The 17,807-nt window shown below is 39.3% G+C and overlaps 1 protein-coding gene across 1 annotated transcript in view; it reads right to left on the reverse strand.

Moving 5' to 3' along the window:
• Nucleotides 1–5,378: 5,378 nt before the first annotated feature.
• The window catches only part of cntnap5l (contactin associated protein family member 5 like), a 105,670-nt gene continuing 93,241 nt past the window's right edge, over nt 5,379–17,807 (reverse strand). The window contains exons 21-24 of the mRNA XM_052101607.1: nt 13,032–13,119; nt 12,314–12,526; nt 9,332–9,406; nt 5,379–6,370 (exon numbers count right to left, since the gene is read on the reverse strand). Coding sequence (XP_051957567.1) covers nt 6,174–6,370; nt 9,332–9,406; nt 12,314–12,526; nt 13,032–13,119 — 573 coding nt within the window. The 3' untranslated portion in view covers nt 5,379–6,173. The remainder of the gene's footprint in view (nt 6,371–9,331; nt 9,407–12,313; nt 12,527–13,031; nt 13,120–17,807) is intronic.

Consider the following 17,807-nt stretch of genomic DNA (forward strand, 5'->3'; position numbering starts at 1 on the left):
GTTTTTCAAATATGAATCATATTTTAAAATAATATTGTTTCACTGCTGTTTGTTTTTAAATAATAATAATAATGCATTATTATTCTGCACTAATATCAACATTTCCTTTTAATGAGACCTGACATGGTTGATTTGAACCCCAGAGAAAATATAAATATCACAAACTCAGAAATTGAAAACACAGATGTGTAATCAAGTTATTGTTTTGAAGATGATAAACCGTGTGTCCAAACTTGTGACCGGTAGTGTATGTTGTGAACCAGCAGTGAGGTTTTCTACAGCTTATAAGGGTTCACAGTCTCGTTCCCCTGTTTATAGAGTATATCTTCATCAGGGCCGAGAATCGGGACATTCAAGTGTTTTCTAAATGCACGATCTTTCCCCACTCTGTCCTTTATCTACATACATACAAACATTGCTTACTATTTAAGAAAATGAAATATCATGCATTATGCAACATTGTACATTTCAAATAGAATGCTGCATTGTTGTCACATGACCTCGTAACATTGCACGTTTAATTCAGCGAGTGGCATCCAGTTATCCAGAAATGTGTACAGTTGTTGCTTTTTTCATCCATGTTTGTGTTTGGCAATCTGATGGAATAATGAGTCTGATCCATGTACACAAGCTCTCGATTCGATTTGCTTCTGATTGATTTGGTTTATTTCAGTTATAGGGCTGTATTATTCTTAGTGCTGTTTTGTAGGTAAATTAAGTTGCACAAAGTCCAGTTTGCTATTTTCCCCATTGTGTTAAGATGTTTAAAGTCTAAACTCAGTTTAACGATACAGTGAAACATCAAATTATGTCTGTGATTATCCCAGTTGAAGCCGTTTTATGAGATTTGTGTTCAACTATCTTTACGATTGTATTTATGATCTAAATTATATTGGATCATTTTTTCAAAAGGAACCGCTGGAAGAAGTTTGAGAGAGTAAAATGTTTTTATTTGGTATGATTTTTTAGACCACTTCATTATTTTGATTATAGTTTTGTTTAAAGTGTAATTTGAATTTAGAAATAAATTTGATTTAATTTAGAGGAATTTAATTTGTCAAAATGAGAATCGGCGGAGTGATGCAATGACTATTAATACTGCCCATGATTTGTGTGTCAGTAGAGAAAAATTATTCATAATATTACATTTGTCTATAATTTGAGGGAGAGTACAAATCCTGACGAGAACCGAATAATAATGTTCATTTTGCTTGTAACTTAAGATACCATTTAGATACAAATGACAAGATATAGAGCAAATATAAACGCATCATGAAGATACAAATGAAGAATGTTTTAACAGCAGTATCAAGTATTCAATAAACATTCAGAAACTGGAAAAAAGGAATGAAACGTAACAAACTAAAATGACTGGTCTTCACTGCACGTTTAAAATGCATTCACTTTTTATATTGAGTTATGTTATTCAGAGGTTTCTTTTACGTCATATTAGACAGCGGCAGTCCACTGGATACTTGGATAGAAATTCATTTTTTCTGTCCCTCCGTTTACATTCATTTTAGACTTGACTGATTGTTTATATTACTGTATAGAGCACAAAAGTGCCCGTCCACCTTTTCAGCCGTCTGTGTTCCGGAAGTATTTTCCTCATTTATTTCTTCCATAGACTATTAATAAAATCCTTCATAAAAGACTTGTGCGCATTGAACCAAACCAACCAGCTCCGAGGAGAATCACAACATCAGGAACTTTGTTTTGAGTCAATGGATTATTTGACAATTGAAAGTGTTTATCACGTGACTTGTTGAGCGCGTTACCGTGGAGACGTAGCGCGTGTGGAGGCTTCACGCTATTCTCTGCAGCATCCACGCACAACTCACCACACACCCCACTGAGAGCGAGAACCACATTATAGCGACCACGAGGAGGTTACCACATGTGACTCTACCCTCCCTAGCAACCGGGCCAATTTGGTTGCTTAGGAGACCTGGCTGGAGTCACTCAGCACACCCTGGATTCAAACTCACGACTCCAGGTGTGATAGTCAGCGGCAATACACTGAGATACTCAGACCCCCTAATCAAGTTGTCTTAAGCATTACCTGAAATGTCAAGTTTTGGGCTCATAACTCAGATATCTGTTCCCTGAACTTTAGATTTTAAGCGCTAATAACGCAAACTACTGAGAACAAAACTGAGGCTATAGGGAATACTCATAATGCCAAATCTAGGTTTAGTCTACTTGCATCTAGTTACCTTAACTTAAATAGTTAAGTTCATTCTGTATGATCGCTTCAGTTAAGTCAAATTAATTACACAAGTTTTGGAGATGCAGTTACTCAATTCAATAGAGCACAAAAGTGCCCGTCCACTTATTCAGCCGTCTGTGTTCCGGAAGTATTTAAATTATTTCTTCCATAGACTTTAAATAAATTCCTTCATAAAAGAGTCGTGCGCATTGAACCAAACCAACCAGCTCCGAGGAGAATCACAACATCAGGAACTTTGTTTTGAGTCGATGGAGTATTTGAAAATTGAAAGTGTTCATGCTGCTGTGTATTTACATATGTAATTATGCATAAATAGTATTTGCTGTGCAGTTGTTTTGTAGAGCTGCTTGTCCTTGCGTATTGTTTTTTTTATATTATTATAGTAATTAATAATGGCATGTAATGGTGCGTTCACTTACAACGCGAAGAGTTTGACCGCTGGATTATAAACGTGTGTTTAAACTTGCATTCACGCGAGTAAAGGTGCGTACACACTGCCAGCAACATCGCGCGCGACAGCGACTCAATACCATTCATTTTCAATGCAAGCACAGCGACTTCCGGCGACACGAGCTGTCGCGACCATTGGCGCTAGATGTGGGCGTGTCCAGTGACGCAACAAAGTTGAGAAAAGATCAACTTTGGAGCGAGTGACGGAAGTGACAGCCAATAGGAGAGAAGACGGGAGAGCTCACGTGATCCTTCTCTCTCTCTCTCTCTCTCTCTCTCTCAGCTCCTGCAGTAACGGAAAGATGGATGAAAAGGTAATTCTTGCTGTTAGAAATGTTCCAGCGCTCTATGATATGTCTCTTCCCACGTACAAGGACATTTTTAAGAAAAATACTGTGTGGAAAGGTGTATCTGAGATCGCGGGGATTTTGTGGACACAGACAGACTGGCGTTTGCGTTTTCGCCGCAGATAAACAGCCGCTATGGCAAACAGCACGCCTTGTTTCTCGCTCATCTTTGATATAAAGCATTTTATGTACTGATTCCATTTATATTTAGTCTTTTCCCTCCTAAATGTTTGTTTTTAGCGGCAAGAAAAGAGATTCGCTGTCAACAGCAATGGAATGACATCCGTGAATCTCATTTATAAACGTTACTAGGCAACCAGTAGTGGGAACACCCACTGGCGACCTGCAGCGATAAAGTCGCTGGCAGTGTGTACGCACCTTAACGCTAACCCGCGAGTATTCCCGCTTCTCTTCCGGAAAAGGACAGGATGCGGGGCTTCTTTTTGGTTCATAGTAAAGTTCAACCAATTGCTGGAATCAAGTAGACGCACATATTTATCGAACTTACCAGATAGTCCAACTTCCTCGCTCACTTTCCTCCGAGCGATGTCTTTATTCGTCCGGTCTCTGTACATGTATGACGTTGTGTCGTACAATTCCGGGTGTCCACACACACGCTACAACAATTCATCCATTTTTCCAGATTTCTTCTGCTACTACGACAGTACGTCAGTGACATCCAGACAATCTCAATGCTGATAGGCTTTCATGACAACGCAAAATGCAAATGCAAAATTTCTCGCTCGACTCGCGAATGTGTTCAAGTCCAGTCATTCGCCTCTACTCGCTTCTTTGCATTGACTTTGTATGTAATTGCGCCGCGCGAAACGCTCGCTTCACATTGTATGTGAACGCACCATAACATGGACACTGTAAAATAGAGGATGATGTCATTGAATAAAAAACTATGGGAATATATAACTATTCATTTCAGGGCTGTAGTTTGACGGTGTAGGCTGACTCGATTACATCATTCAAAGTGCATCATGAGAGCACGCGGTTGCTCAAGAGGCACGTTTCACGGGTTTAGTTGGCCGCAATTCTCTGATTGATTGACCTTTCTCTGCTGTACCATGGGTAATGTAGTTGTAGTTGTACCATGGGTAATGTAGTTGTACCATGGGTAATGTAGTTGCAGGTGTACCATGGGTAATGTAGTTGTAGTTGTACCATGGGTAATGTAGTTGTAGTTGTACCATGGGTAATGTAGTTGTAGATGTACCATGGGTAATGTAGTTGTACCATGGGTAATGTAGTTGTAGTTGTACCATGGGTAATGTAGTTGTAGATGTACCATGGGTAATGTAGTTGTACCATGGGTAATGTAGTTGTAGTTGTACCATGGGTAATGTAGTTGTAGTTGTACCATGGGTAATGTAGTTGTAGTTGTACTATGGGTAATGTAGTTGTACCATGGGTAATGTAGTTGTAGTTGTACCATGGGTAATGTAGCTGTAGTTGTACCATGGGTAATGTAGTTGTAGGTGTACCATGGGTAATGTAGTTGTAGTTGTACCATGGGTAATGTAGTTGTACCATGGGTAATGTAGTTGTACCATGGGTAATGTAGTTGTAGTTGTACCATGGGTAATGTAGTTGTAGTTGTACCATGGGTAATGTAGTTGTAGGTGTACCATGGGTAATGTAGTTGTAGATGTACCATGGGTAATGTAGTAGAAAGTTAATTTTTACATGGACATTATAAGCATGATTACAGAGAGGAACCACCTGTCAGTCAAACACAGGTAAGTGCACAGGTAATACAAAAATCATCTTTAATATTCTCATTATTTGTGTACTTTTGGCCGTTTAACAAGATAAACCAGTGGTTGTCTTGCAATCAACATAATGAGCACCCAGCCCAATAGTATCCATACTATATACTGCTCAAACCGTAGAAGTAGTATGCTGTTCTGAATGCAGCCTTAAGGACCAGGTATACTTTGTTGTTTGCGTGTTCTGGACTGCTGTCGACCGTGTTGCCTTTGTGAGTATATGCTTCTGGCCGCGAGCGAAAACAGACACGTTTGACGCATGAGTAGAGTTAATGGCCGGCGCATGCGCCAACAATGCACACAGACGATGACTGCGTCCACAAGACAAGAAAATCTGACTGGATTATGATTTATGCTCGCACATACTGTGTGCGGCGCGATCAGCAACGTGGATGCGCAAAGTATACGTTGGCCTTTGCACGCGTTCATTACTGCATAAATATACCAAACCAGTTCAAAATGTCATCTGCACCCATAAGCTTTTAGAAAGCGCCATTTATTAAATATAATTATGAAATGTATATACAACACTCATTTACAGTACTCGTATAGAAAAAAAACAGCCATAGAATTCATTCTCGATAGAAAGCAATTTTGTTTTAGATATTATGCACTTCAATGAGGAGGACATTCGATCCAGGAGCACACTGAGGACGCGCAACTGCACGACCGGCTCGATCACGGTGGGAAAGACAATTAAATTGCCTGCATCTGTCCGGCCCGTGGGAACTGGGATACAAACAAATGACTCATCCCACCCCACAGCCGCCCCTGATGTACACCCTTAGTCATTTGGTGGCTAATCCCGGCCTGCAGTGGCTCCCTGCACCAGTCGATAGTTTCAACATCAAATGCAGGGCTTGTCAGAGGCGGACGTCTTTAATCTTTGTCTTTGGACACGTTGAATGATGATCGATCCTTTAAAAACAATATCTGGGAAGGTCCACCTCCCTGCCACAAAACGCTCGGCACTGGGCTTTGAGTCCATTAACTGAAGCCCACTCTCTATACGGGCACGCTGGGTAATGATCATTCAGAGAGATGCTTCAACACTCCTGCTGTGCTGTTTGCTTGGAAAGTGTGTGTTGTGCATGTTTAACCTATTAGTATGCCTTTAAATAACAATATACAGCTCTGCCATCATCCAAGGGACATTCACACAAGCCTTACTCTCTTCATAGAAAACAACAAACATTAATGTCGTACCCTAGCCCATGAAAGCTAGCCACTGTCGGGTCACCCCAACAGGCCTTGTTATTGGCTGCTCAGCCTGCGGTGAAGACAGATACAGGGTGAAACAGGCTCTGTTGTTGTTAGCATGTACACCAGAAATGGGCTGTTCAAATAAAGGTCAAGCACAACACCAAGAGGTCATATATAGTATTCTTTGCTGTCGTGGTGGGGTTTGTGTGGATCCAGTTCGGGCCGGTATGGTGGATGCTCTGTGCTGGGACGGTGCGTCTTTCTGGTGATTCCGGTGGGCGCTGGGGTCCGTCGATGTCGGTACAGGAAGCGAATAATCACGGCCAACGCACAGAGTGTGATGAACACAACTGCAGCCACTACTCCTGTTTATGATGAATTAGGATGGGCAATGTTAACATTTTTAGGGTTAAAATGTAGATAGAGGAACACATAATGAATGCAAAGTATATTATCTGATGTTACTACTTAAAGGAATATTCTGAGTTCAATACGATTTCCTGTTTCAGTGGCATACCCAAAATGAAAGGTATCATTGTAAAGAAAACTTTTACACTTTTTTGTTTTTATGGTATAGATTATGATAAATACCATAAAAATTTTGTGTGATTTTTCTGAGACTGAAAAATCACACAAAACTTTAGCCAAAAATTAACATATTTTTCTTCTTATTTGACATTATATATCTCTTGGTGTAAATAAAGTGGCTCATAAATAAAGTTCTCAATCATGTCAATTGTATCTGAGAAAATGTGTGTTGATAAAACAAAGCCATCAAAATGTATATCTTTAAAAATATTTTTTATCATAGTGTCCAAAAATGTGCCCAAACAAATAAAAGATAATAATTGTACATTAGAACTAATTACTCATGCAAACACAACAATGACTAAAGGTTTGCATAGCATGCAGACATGATTTTAGTCATGAGATTTCACAGAATGAGTTTCATTCTGTGTCATTTGAGTCATCATTGAGTCTGTGTCGTGTATTTGGCGCCATCTCCTGGTGGTCATATGTAACATTGTGCTTCATGTGGATTATCTAATGATCTATACATCTGATTATCACTGACGTGCGGTCTGGGTAGGCAAACTAGGCACTGCCTACCCTGCCAAAATTCAAAAATAAAATGTTTATTAAATAATAAACTTGTATTTGGATTTTTACTTTTTATTCTTGTGATTTATATGCAATATGTGTGTTATTCCAATTGTTTAGACGTTATGATGACAAATGTAGCAGTTACGCATAATCAACTAAAAACATATGGTAGAATAAGCAGTGCTTTTACGGTCCATTCATTGCAGACGACAAGCGGAAAACCCATGTTGCGCATGCGCACTTCGATCCTGTATTCTTTAACATGTACGGCAAAAAGCACAAATCTGCTGTGCCTTTTGACGTAAATATGTTATGCCCGTAATCATCTCCGTTACGTATCAGACATGGACCAATTAAAATCGAGATATTCCTGGACATTTGCGTAGCTAACGTCATTACACCACAGCTAGCGTACATGCCTAATCCCCGCAAAATTCAAAATGACAGCACCAGCCGTAATCACGGAATTAAGACATTTTTCCAAGCTCGATTTTAATTCCAAATAGGAGTTAATTGCAAGAGGGAGGTCTACGCCAGCCTTAGATGGACTAGTACAGCAAAAGGGCCCAAAAATTATCCGATCATTTCAAACTGATTGGTATGTAAGAAAAGATTGGCTATGTGGCTGTGCTAACAATCAGCGGCTGTACTGCTATCCCTGCCTGCTTTTTTCAACCAGTCAGACTGTTTGGACTTCAGCGGGATATTGTGATTTGAACAACCTGCCCGCAGCTTTAACCAAGCATGAAAAGTCGTCAGATCACATCCAGTGTCAAATTACACTGAAAACCTTTGGAAAATCTCGGATAGACCTTGCACTTGATGAGCAAAGGAAGCTGAATATAACCTACCACAATGAAAAGGTAAAGGAAAACCGAGAGGTTTTGAAGGATCTGATAAATGCAGATAACGTTCACTGTTTACGCACTTGTGTGTGTGTGTGCGTGAGAGAGAGAGAGAGTACACGATATACATCTTGATTTGTACATTTCTTGATATGCTGCGCTTGTGTGTAACGTTCACTGTTATTACGTATTATTAGCTTAAACAATAAATCAGGTAATCTGGCTTTCATAACTCAGTGCCAAGCCTCTTTAAGACATCACCGCACGTCACTGCTGATTATCTTGTGTGTGGACTCGACTGAAAGATAATCACAGACTCTAATTAATGATATGTGACATTTTATGTTCCGTTTATTTTTCATGAAGTAATAAGCAAAAACGCAGCATATAAGCAACACTAACATAATTGTCAAAGACACATATTTAGCTGTTACTCGTTATATTTTTGTCTGTGAGTAAAACAGATATGCTGGTTGTATTTTACTCTTTAAGAGCTTTCCAACAACATATGACACATGCATATTTGATCCGTTTGATATTTTTTTAATGATCCAATAATATGTACAGTGCACTCCTTTTTTTTTTTTTTTATAAATGATCAAAACGTAACACTTCTGACTTGTCTGCAGATTTCAAAGCACTTGTTTACTTTTGGTCATAATGTCTACATGAATTAGACAGTACAGCTTCTAAACTTCCAAATTATACCTATTTTGTGTTGGGCAAGATTTAAGTTATTTATATTTTGACGATTGTTTATTTTTTCTCGTGGGCGCATCCGAGCTTAAAGGGTTAAAAAAGCACCAATCGAGGTTTCAGTGAGGCACTTACAATGGAAGTCAATATTTGGAGGGTTTAAAGGCAGAAATGTGAAGCTTGTAATTTAATTAAAGCCCTTACATTAATTATTTTGTTAACTTGTGTATTATATGAGCTGTAAAGTTGTTTAAATCATTGTTTTTATGGTCGTTTTAAGGTTTTAGGATTGTTTGCATCCTCATGACAACAAAGTTGTAAAGAAAAGTTTAGTAAGTGATTTTATCACAGTGTTTATGTCATGTGGCTATCCTACAGTGAGTATTTCAACATGCAAAAATGGCCCCCATTGACTTCTATTGTAAGTGTCTCACTGGAACATAAATTTTGGCTCTTTTTTTGAAGAAGAAGAAAAGGAGGGACGAGTTGAAATACATTTTTGGTAATCAACATTATGTCACAAATGCTGTCGATTGAGCTAAACTTGTATTGAATCCAGAATATTCCTTTAAGATATGAGACTGTAGAGCTTCACAGTCAAGGACAATCTATTACTTGTCACAGCTGGCTATTATTCTTAAAAGTTTTCCCCCCCGAGCACAATATGATTAGGACCTATACCTCCTATTAATGCCACATCAGTTTGAGCTTCCTTTTTCACTGGGTCTTTGCCGTTGTCTGATTTTGCCGAGTCATCTGTTGAGAGAGAGAGAGAGAGAGAGACATTGACTATATAGCAAACATATTTGTAATGTTACTGTATATAGCAAAGGTCTCAAACCATCAGAGATAGATTCACACAGCCCCTCAGGTACTAGAGTTTATCCTTAAATGTCACACAAATCAATTCTCACTTTCTGCATTTTGGTTTGTCCTTGAATGTTATGCTGTATCATTTCTCTTAAATGGTCCTTTAAAGCCTTGTATATCTTCCCATATGGCCTAATGCTGCGTTCATATTGTGTTTGCATTACTATAAGCATAATATGACAACTCTGAGATTCTACTGGGAACTGTTCACATCCTCCGATGGGGAATTGAATTGTTTCTATGGCAACACTCATAATGCCTCAACTGATCTATGTGTTGGTGTGTTGATGGCAGCAATATATTTAATAACTACATTTATTCATTCATCTTTATGTGTTCTTGCAAAATGTTTAAGAACACTATAATATATAATATCAAACAGAAATCTGTTATCTCAGTTCAGGAGACTCTGGTAAGAAACCTGATTAAGTCTTTACACTGAAACCTGTTTGAGTCAAAAGATTAGAGTCTCTAGTTTCATCTGGTATGACATTTTTAAAATGTCACGATTTATCGCAAATGTATGCTCCGTTTCGGTTAAAATGTCTTCTATTTACTGTATATTATCACACTGAGAATCAATGGATTTATCCAAAAACTGAAAATGTGTCTTTCAGAGGCTTTATATGGAGTTATGATGAAAATAAGGTGCATTTCAAACTGTTCTGAGACCAGTGCAGACAGACAGCACACTGGAGGTTAAGTCATGCACTAAATAGGGAGCAAGGGAGCATCCTATAGCTCTCCTATAACTGTTCTGAGACCAGTGCAGACAGACAGCACACTGGAGGTTAAGTCATGCACTAAATAGGGAGCAAGGGAGCATCCTATAGCTCTCCTATAACTGTTCTGAGACCAGTGCAGACAGACAGCACACTGGAGGTTAAGCCATGCACTAAATAGGGAGCAAGGGAGCATCCTATAGCTCTCCTATAACTGTTCTGAGACCAGTGCAGACAGACAGCACACTGGAGGTTAAGTCATGCACTAAATAGGGAGCAAGGGAGCATCCTATAGCTCTCCTATAACTGTTCTGAGACCAGTGCAGACAGACAGCACACTGGAGGTTAAGCCATGCACTAAATAGGGAGCAAGGGAGCATCCTATAGCTCTCCTATAACTGTTCTGAGACCAGTGCAGACAGACAGCACACTGTAGGTTAAGTCATGCACTACATAGGGAGCAAGGGAGCATCCTATAGCTCTCCTATAACAGTTCTGAGACCAGTGCAGACAGACAGCACACTGGAGGTTAAGTCATGCACTACATAGGGAGCAAGGGAGCATCCTATAGCTCTCCTATAACTGTTCTGAGACCAGTGCAGACAGACAGCACACTGTAGGTTAAGTCATGCACTAAATAGGGAGCAAGGGAGCATCCTATAGCTCTCTATAACTGTTCTGAGACCAGCGCAGACAGACAGCACACTGGAGGTTAAGTCATGCACTAAATAGGGAGCAAGGGAGCATCCTATATCTCTCCTATAACTGTTCTGAGACCAGTGCAGACAGACAGCACACTGGAGGTTAAGTCATGCACTAAATAGGGAACAAGGGATCATCCTATATCTCTCCTATAACTGTTCTGAGACCAGTGCAGACAGACAGCACACTGGAGGTTAAGTCATGCACTAAATAGGGAGCAAGGGAGCATCCTATAGCTCTCCTATAACTGTTCTGAGACCAGTGCAGACAGACAGCACGCTGGAGGTTAAGTCATGCACTAAATAGGGAGCAAGGGAGCATCCTATAGCTCTCCTATAACTGTTCTGAGACCAGTGCAGACAGACAGCACACTGGAGGTTAAGTCATGCACTAAATAGGGAGCAAGGGAGCATCCTATAGCTCTCTATAACTGTTCTGAGACCAGTGCAGACAGACAGCACACTGGAGGTTAAGTCATGCACTAAATAGGATTTATTAAAAATTAGTGGTTCTCTCAATGGGGCGTGTGGTGAGTTGTGTGTGGATCGTGGAGAGTAGCATGAGTCTCCACATGCTGTGAGTCTCCGCGGAGTCATGCAGAACGAGTCACGTGATCAGATGTGCGGACTGACGTCTCAGAAGCGGAGGCAACTGAGACTCGTCCTCCGCCACCCGGATTGAGGCGAGTAACCGCACCACCACGAGGACTTACTTAGTAGTGGGAACTGGGTGTTCCAAATTGGGAGAAAAATAAAATAATAATCAATCTGACTTTCTTTAGTTTGTTATTATTTAACATTTCACAACTTGGTCCCGCTGTCCACATGTGAACAAACATTTTTAGGAAAGATTTTTGGTCTAAAAATGCACACAGCAGTCACGCTCATGTCTCAGGTGGTCTATAATATAATTAATAAAATGTAATATAATATAATATAATATAATATATTCAGGTTTGTTGGGTTCCAAAAACAAGGTTTTTTGTCATCTTTGCCCTTGGACGATTTGACATTTTACAGAGACATATATTACGTATTGGAAATGTTTTGATTTTTTAAATATAATTTTTCATGTAATTCTACACCTGTGCATGATTATACATCATAATCATAATTATTTGCATGAAAATGAATCGTCAGCCCTATTTCATCATTGTGAAAGCCCTAGTTACGCACATCTGCGGCAAAAGTTGTACCGAAACCGTTTGCCGTATAATCAACTAAAGTGACTGTTCAACAGGCCCCCAACAGAGATTACCAAAAATGTAGCAAAAATAAACAACATGTAAATAAAGAAGCACTTGGCTGAAAGGGATTGGCTGAAAATATAGTCATGATCCAGTTCTTGAGTTTAATTGGATTGTGTTTACCTGACAGTGTGTGTGTATCGGTTTGAGTGTTGGAGCTTGATATCGTCCCACATCCTGACGCTTCGAGCCGGCCGATGACGGTAACTAACGGGCTTTGGCTGTTTTGTAGGGCTGCCTTCAAAGGGGTGGCCTGATTGAATTGCACAGAGGACAAACAGCCAATAAATCCTCTTAATCCAGCGTGGACCAGTTCCTTATCAGCGACGTCACCACCTGAAATGAATTCAATCGGTCAAATCACTGCTCTGGTTTTGCTCTTTTACAGCAGATTAACACACACTCTCTAATATGCTTTAAAGCTTCATTATTATATTACATGGGCACCACTCTTGGTGTCTAAATAGCATGTTTACAGTTGAATAAATCGGTGCATTCAGTGCTTGTCCAGTGCATGACATGTCTATAAAGGTGTTGTCATTGTGTGAGTGCTTTATTGCTAATTTATCTGGAATGTTCTCTCATCTTTGTCAAAGTGCCGGGTTCATTACACCTACAAACCCTTCTCATTTATCATGTAAAATGGAAAGGTTTCCAAGGCAACACTGAGTAACTCCGCTATCAAAAACATTTGCATATCGTACACCCCTCGTCAGCTCTGCCCATTCAACCACCCACCTTGTCTTAATCTGCCTAGATGCAAACACCTGACGCCACATTAGTGAAGTGGAAGAGTGTAGAACAGCACACAGAGAACATAAGAAACACTTCTGAAACTCACCCTGAACTCTTCCCAGAATCAGTGTCCTGACGGGGCCGAGAGCAGAGCCAGGAGACAGACTGTACTGCTGACTTATTGTGTTGTCAATCTGGAGAGGCATATAATGACAGATCATTTGGATTAGATTTTTACCATTAACAGTGTTTCCCCTAGGATGTTGTTCTGCAGCGGTGCTGTTGTGCGTGCGTCCACAAGCCCTCAACGCCGGACCCGTACTAACACGTATTGGTTGTGGAATAGCTTAAAACAGGGGTGACAAACTTCATTTCAGCCTGGGCCACATCAGGGTTTATTTGTGGCCTCAAAGGACCCTTTAAAATGTGTCACCTGCACCAGCTTTGGTAGCACCCATGCAGATAAAATTACATTATAATATTACATTGAAATGCACATTTGATGAAAATGATGATATTAACAACAGTAACATCTGTGGAGAACATAAACACCTCGTTTTTATATGGCTAAATTGAAATATTCGGACAGCGTGGCTATGTTGGGTCTTTCATCAGACATAAAACATCTCTTTGGATTTCTGATACAATCAGAGAGCATTACAAGATAACAGCGATAGCTTAGTACATAATAGTTATTAAAATTGACAAGAGTCCTTCCATAAAAAGGAGCCATATCCCCCAGCCGCTCTCACCCGGTTGCCCACTAAAGCTAAGCAGGGTTGAGTCTGGCCAGTGCCTGGATGGGAAACCTCCTGGGGAAACTAAGGTTGCTGTTGGAAGAGGTATTAGGGAGTCCAGAAGGGGGTGCTCACCCTGTCCTAATGCCCCAGTATAGTGACGGGGACACTATACTGTAAAAAGGCACCGTCCTTCAGATGAGATGTTAAACTGAGGTCCTGACTCTCTGTGGTCATTACAAATCCCTGGACACTTCTCATAAAGAGTAGGGGTGTAACCCTGGTGTCCTGCCCAAATTCCCCCACTGACCCTCCTCAATCATCGCCTCCTAATAATCCCCATCCATTATTTGGCTGCATCACTCCACTCTCTCCTCTCTCCAATAGCTGGTGTGTGGCGAGTGTACTGCTGCACTATGGCTGCCGTCACATCATCCAGGTGGATGCTGCACACTGGTGGTGGTTGAGGAGAGTCCCGTTCACTGTGTAAAGCGCTTTGAGTGCCTAGAAAAGCCCTATATAAATATATAAATGTAACTATGGTTTCTATATAAAGAACACGACTATAATAGTTAATACAGTACAGTTAGTGTTGCTACAGTAAATCACGGTACATATTTTAAGTGTTGTGATCTGAGAATTGACAAAACTTCTAATTGACGTTTTCTCCAGTTTTCTTTTTGCCGTTACGAATGTGGAGGGTTTGTATTAAACTAGTTTCATCACCGAGACAGACAATCCCGTACCGCACATAAACGGGTTTCACGCTCCCCGTCGCGCATCTCACTGGTTCACAAGCGCATTTAACGTAGTCTATGTGGCCAATCCGTGAATTACCGCACCTGCTCTGCGCTCGTGCTGCTCTTTCCATGATTGAGCCGTGTTGATAATTTATCCGTGTTAGCGCTGTTTCATTCCGCTTCTGAAGCGAACTAAATGTGCTCCATAACATGCAGATGACAGGGGAAGGGTCATTAATATTCAAGAGGAAAGAGCTGATAGTTCAGTGAAACGTTGCGATCCCCTACCATCCGACGTTTCAGAAATGAGCTCGCAGGCCACTTGAAATGAAGCGAGTTTGACGTGTTTTAAGAAGTGACGTCACTGAGTAAGTGCATTTATTTGTGTGTGTGTGTGTGTGTTTGTGGATCTCTTTCCCAGTATACAAAGCGCACAGCTGACTGGGGCTGTTACGTTGCATCAATAATATTAAATGAAGCATGTGAAATTCCAAGATTGGCGCTCCTAATACAGCAGCGGTGCTGCAAAATGCATATAGGGGAAACACTGAGTCATGAAATTGAATCGGTGATAGAAATAACAGTAAAATCCATCCGACCTGCTTCTGTTTATGTCATTGATATGGTACAACACCCTTAAACTTCCATTAAATAAAATTGAAAAAAAAGCACATTCATTTCGCCGATTAGTTATTGCAGGGTTTCTGCAGGTCTGAAACAAAAGTCTTAAATTGCCCTTTAGCACATTAAGGCCTTAAAATGGTCTTAAATCGGAGCAAGAAGTCTTAAATTCATAAGGACGTGGTATTAAATGTTGCATGAGTTGCAAACTCTATAGCGCTACCGCAGTTTTAAAAAAGCACTTTTATTTTGCACGTATCTTTTCAACCATTTGTCCTAGAAATCATTTGTACTTTATTTAATCACGCTCCTCCTGATGATACAAATGGACCGCTTAAATTAAAACTCCGCCCATTACAGTGGCCGCCATCTTGGATTATGACGTTAATCGTTTATCCGTTACTATTCCTGCAAACTTTGCCCGATTTACCTAAACAATAGCTCAAAATAATCTCCAGACTCATCCGCACAGAATGTATGATACAAAATTTTGATTTCTGATTTTATTAAAGTTATGATAACACACATTTAACTAGGTCAACATAAAACAGGAAGTGAGGTCATATCTTGCCAATTTGTTTGTGGCATTGAAACAAAACTTGGTATGCTTGATTAGGACCATGATCTGGGGGCACATGCAAACTTTGTTGACGGCGCCACCTATGGGTCAAGATATGTGAAAAAATTCTATTTTTACCAGTCATTTTGGACCATACACGATGAGTTTCGTATCTATGGATTCCTTGGGTCATTAGGATTTCAAGAATACCCTCTCTGGCACATTTTATTTTTAACAAAAATGTAAATATCTTTTGAATACTTTGTCAGATTTATAAGAAATTTGGTATGCATCATTGACATCATGCCCTGAACGTACCTGAACTGTTTGGAGACAGCGCCACCTATAGTTCAAAAGATATTCCACACTACTCTGATGACTCCAACCTTGGAATGTCTCTTTGCCATTCGTGAATCATGTCAGTCGAGTAGCACAGTGTGTACATTTCTATAAATGTATATGTTATTGACTAATCTATTACAAGGGATTTAGATTGCTGAATCATTGAGAGGTTCTTAAAAGAAAATTCATTCATAAATGCTCATTTTGTTAAGCACACGTTTTCAGCTCGTGTGTTCATTCAGCGGAATGCATCCAGTTAGAAGAGGCTTTTACTTGATTGCGGTTTTATGTGCCTGCCTACTTTCTTTTAAGACTGGTATTTCCCAAACTTGTATACCATAAGTACCCACAAACCACCATCAATGAGGCTCAAGTACACCTTTATCGACACAAAAACCAAAGATGTGTAGCAAAGGCCAAATATCAATCGTTATCATCCCTGTAATATCCCTGATGTACAAAATAAGAAGCTGAATTTGCCAGTTATGACATTTATTCATCCACAACAAAAACAAAACTGTGCTAAATGAGCCGTGAAATGCTCAATTAGAATAGACTGATTCTAGGACCTCCTAACTTCAATTTTAAAATTTTATTTTATCATTTGTTTTCCATCATTTTGATACACAGTGTATTTATTATATATTGCTAGACCTACATGTTTATTTTTCACATGCACAATTTGTACTATTTACAAGTATTTACATTGATGTGTAGAACAAGTGCTAAAACGGTACTGTCTCTTTAAGAAAACCGGCAGTTCAGCGTTTTGTTTTGGTTGAGCGCATATTTATGAGAGAGTCACACAGTTTCTGTATTGCAACTGCTGAGAACAGAAAGAATATAAAAAGAGACATTATTCAAGGACAAATGGATTATGTGGATTTCGTCTTTGGGAGACGCATTACAGGAACGAGTCAATCCAAACTTTCACTCTTGACACAGTGAAAAAAATCTCACCGTTTAACTTTGCATTAAAACATAAATTCTCCAAACCCCAAGGTTAGATGCTGAATGCATTCAAATGAAGATTGCAGTTAATTAAAAAATCTTTCTATAGCCTCAAACCTTTTATTTTAAGTCATTTTGTTTTATTGGTTAAAGCAAAATCATTTGTATTCTTCACTGCTTTAGACAGCAATGATAATCTCCCAGAAATGAATCATTTCTAAAAGTGTTATAAATGCAATGCCCCTCATCATTCGGTACCTAAAAGTCTTTCATTCTCATTCCTGCAGTAGAATTTATATAACGACATCTAACAGATATAAAGCGAGATCTAAAACACTCGCTTTGGGCCTCGTTCATGAAACACGAGAAGAACACATTGTTATGTAAATCGATCGTAAAGCCATACTGACGAATTCTCCGATTCGATAATGTTTCGCATTTTCTAAACGTTAGTTGATGCAAACAAAATTCACACCTGCTTGCAAACACGTGTACATCCGACCGTGTTGTGTTCTTTCAGGCAAACTGTCATGACTAATTTTTGATAGAAGTGCAATCACATAATGGATTTAAATGTATCTTAAAATACATAAAAATAACAATAAAATATCATTTAAAATAAAAAACTTAAAAAAAAATAATTTGCATTTGTATTTGCAAATTGTGTGTGTGTGTGTATATTTTATATATATAATTTTTTTTTTTTTTTTTTGAAATTCTGCATATTATTTTGCCAGTAGAATTGCTTGACATGGATTGAAATGTTCATGGAAAGACTTGTTTGATTTTCTCAAAAAAAATGAATGCCCTCTATTGTGACTGGTTGGACAGTTTTTATTATTTGATATGAGCTCCATAATTTCAGTTTTTATAATTAAGCATCTGTAAATCATATTCAGTTGATAACGTATGTTCAATGCTAATGCTGTTAA

This window comes from Xyrauchen texanus, chromosome 32 (genome assembly GCF_025860055.1).
Source record: "Xyrauchen texanus isolate HMW12.3.18 chromosome 32, RBS_HiC_50CHRs, whole genome shotgun sequence".
NCBI lineage: Eukaryota > Metazoa > Chordata > Actinopteri > Cypriniformes > Catostomidae > Xyrauchen > Xyrauchen texanus.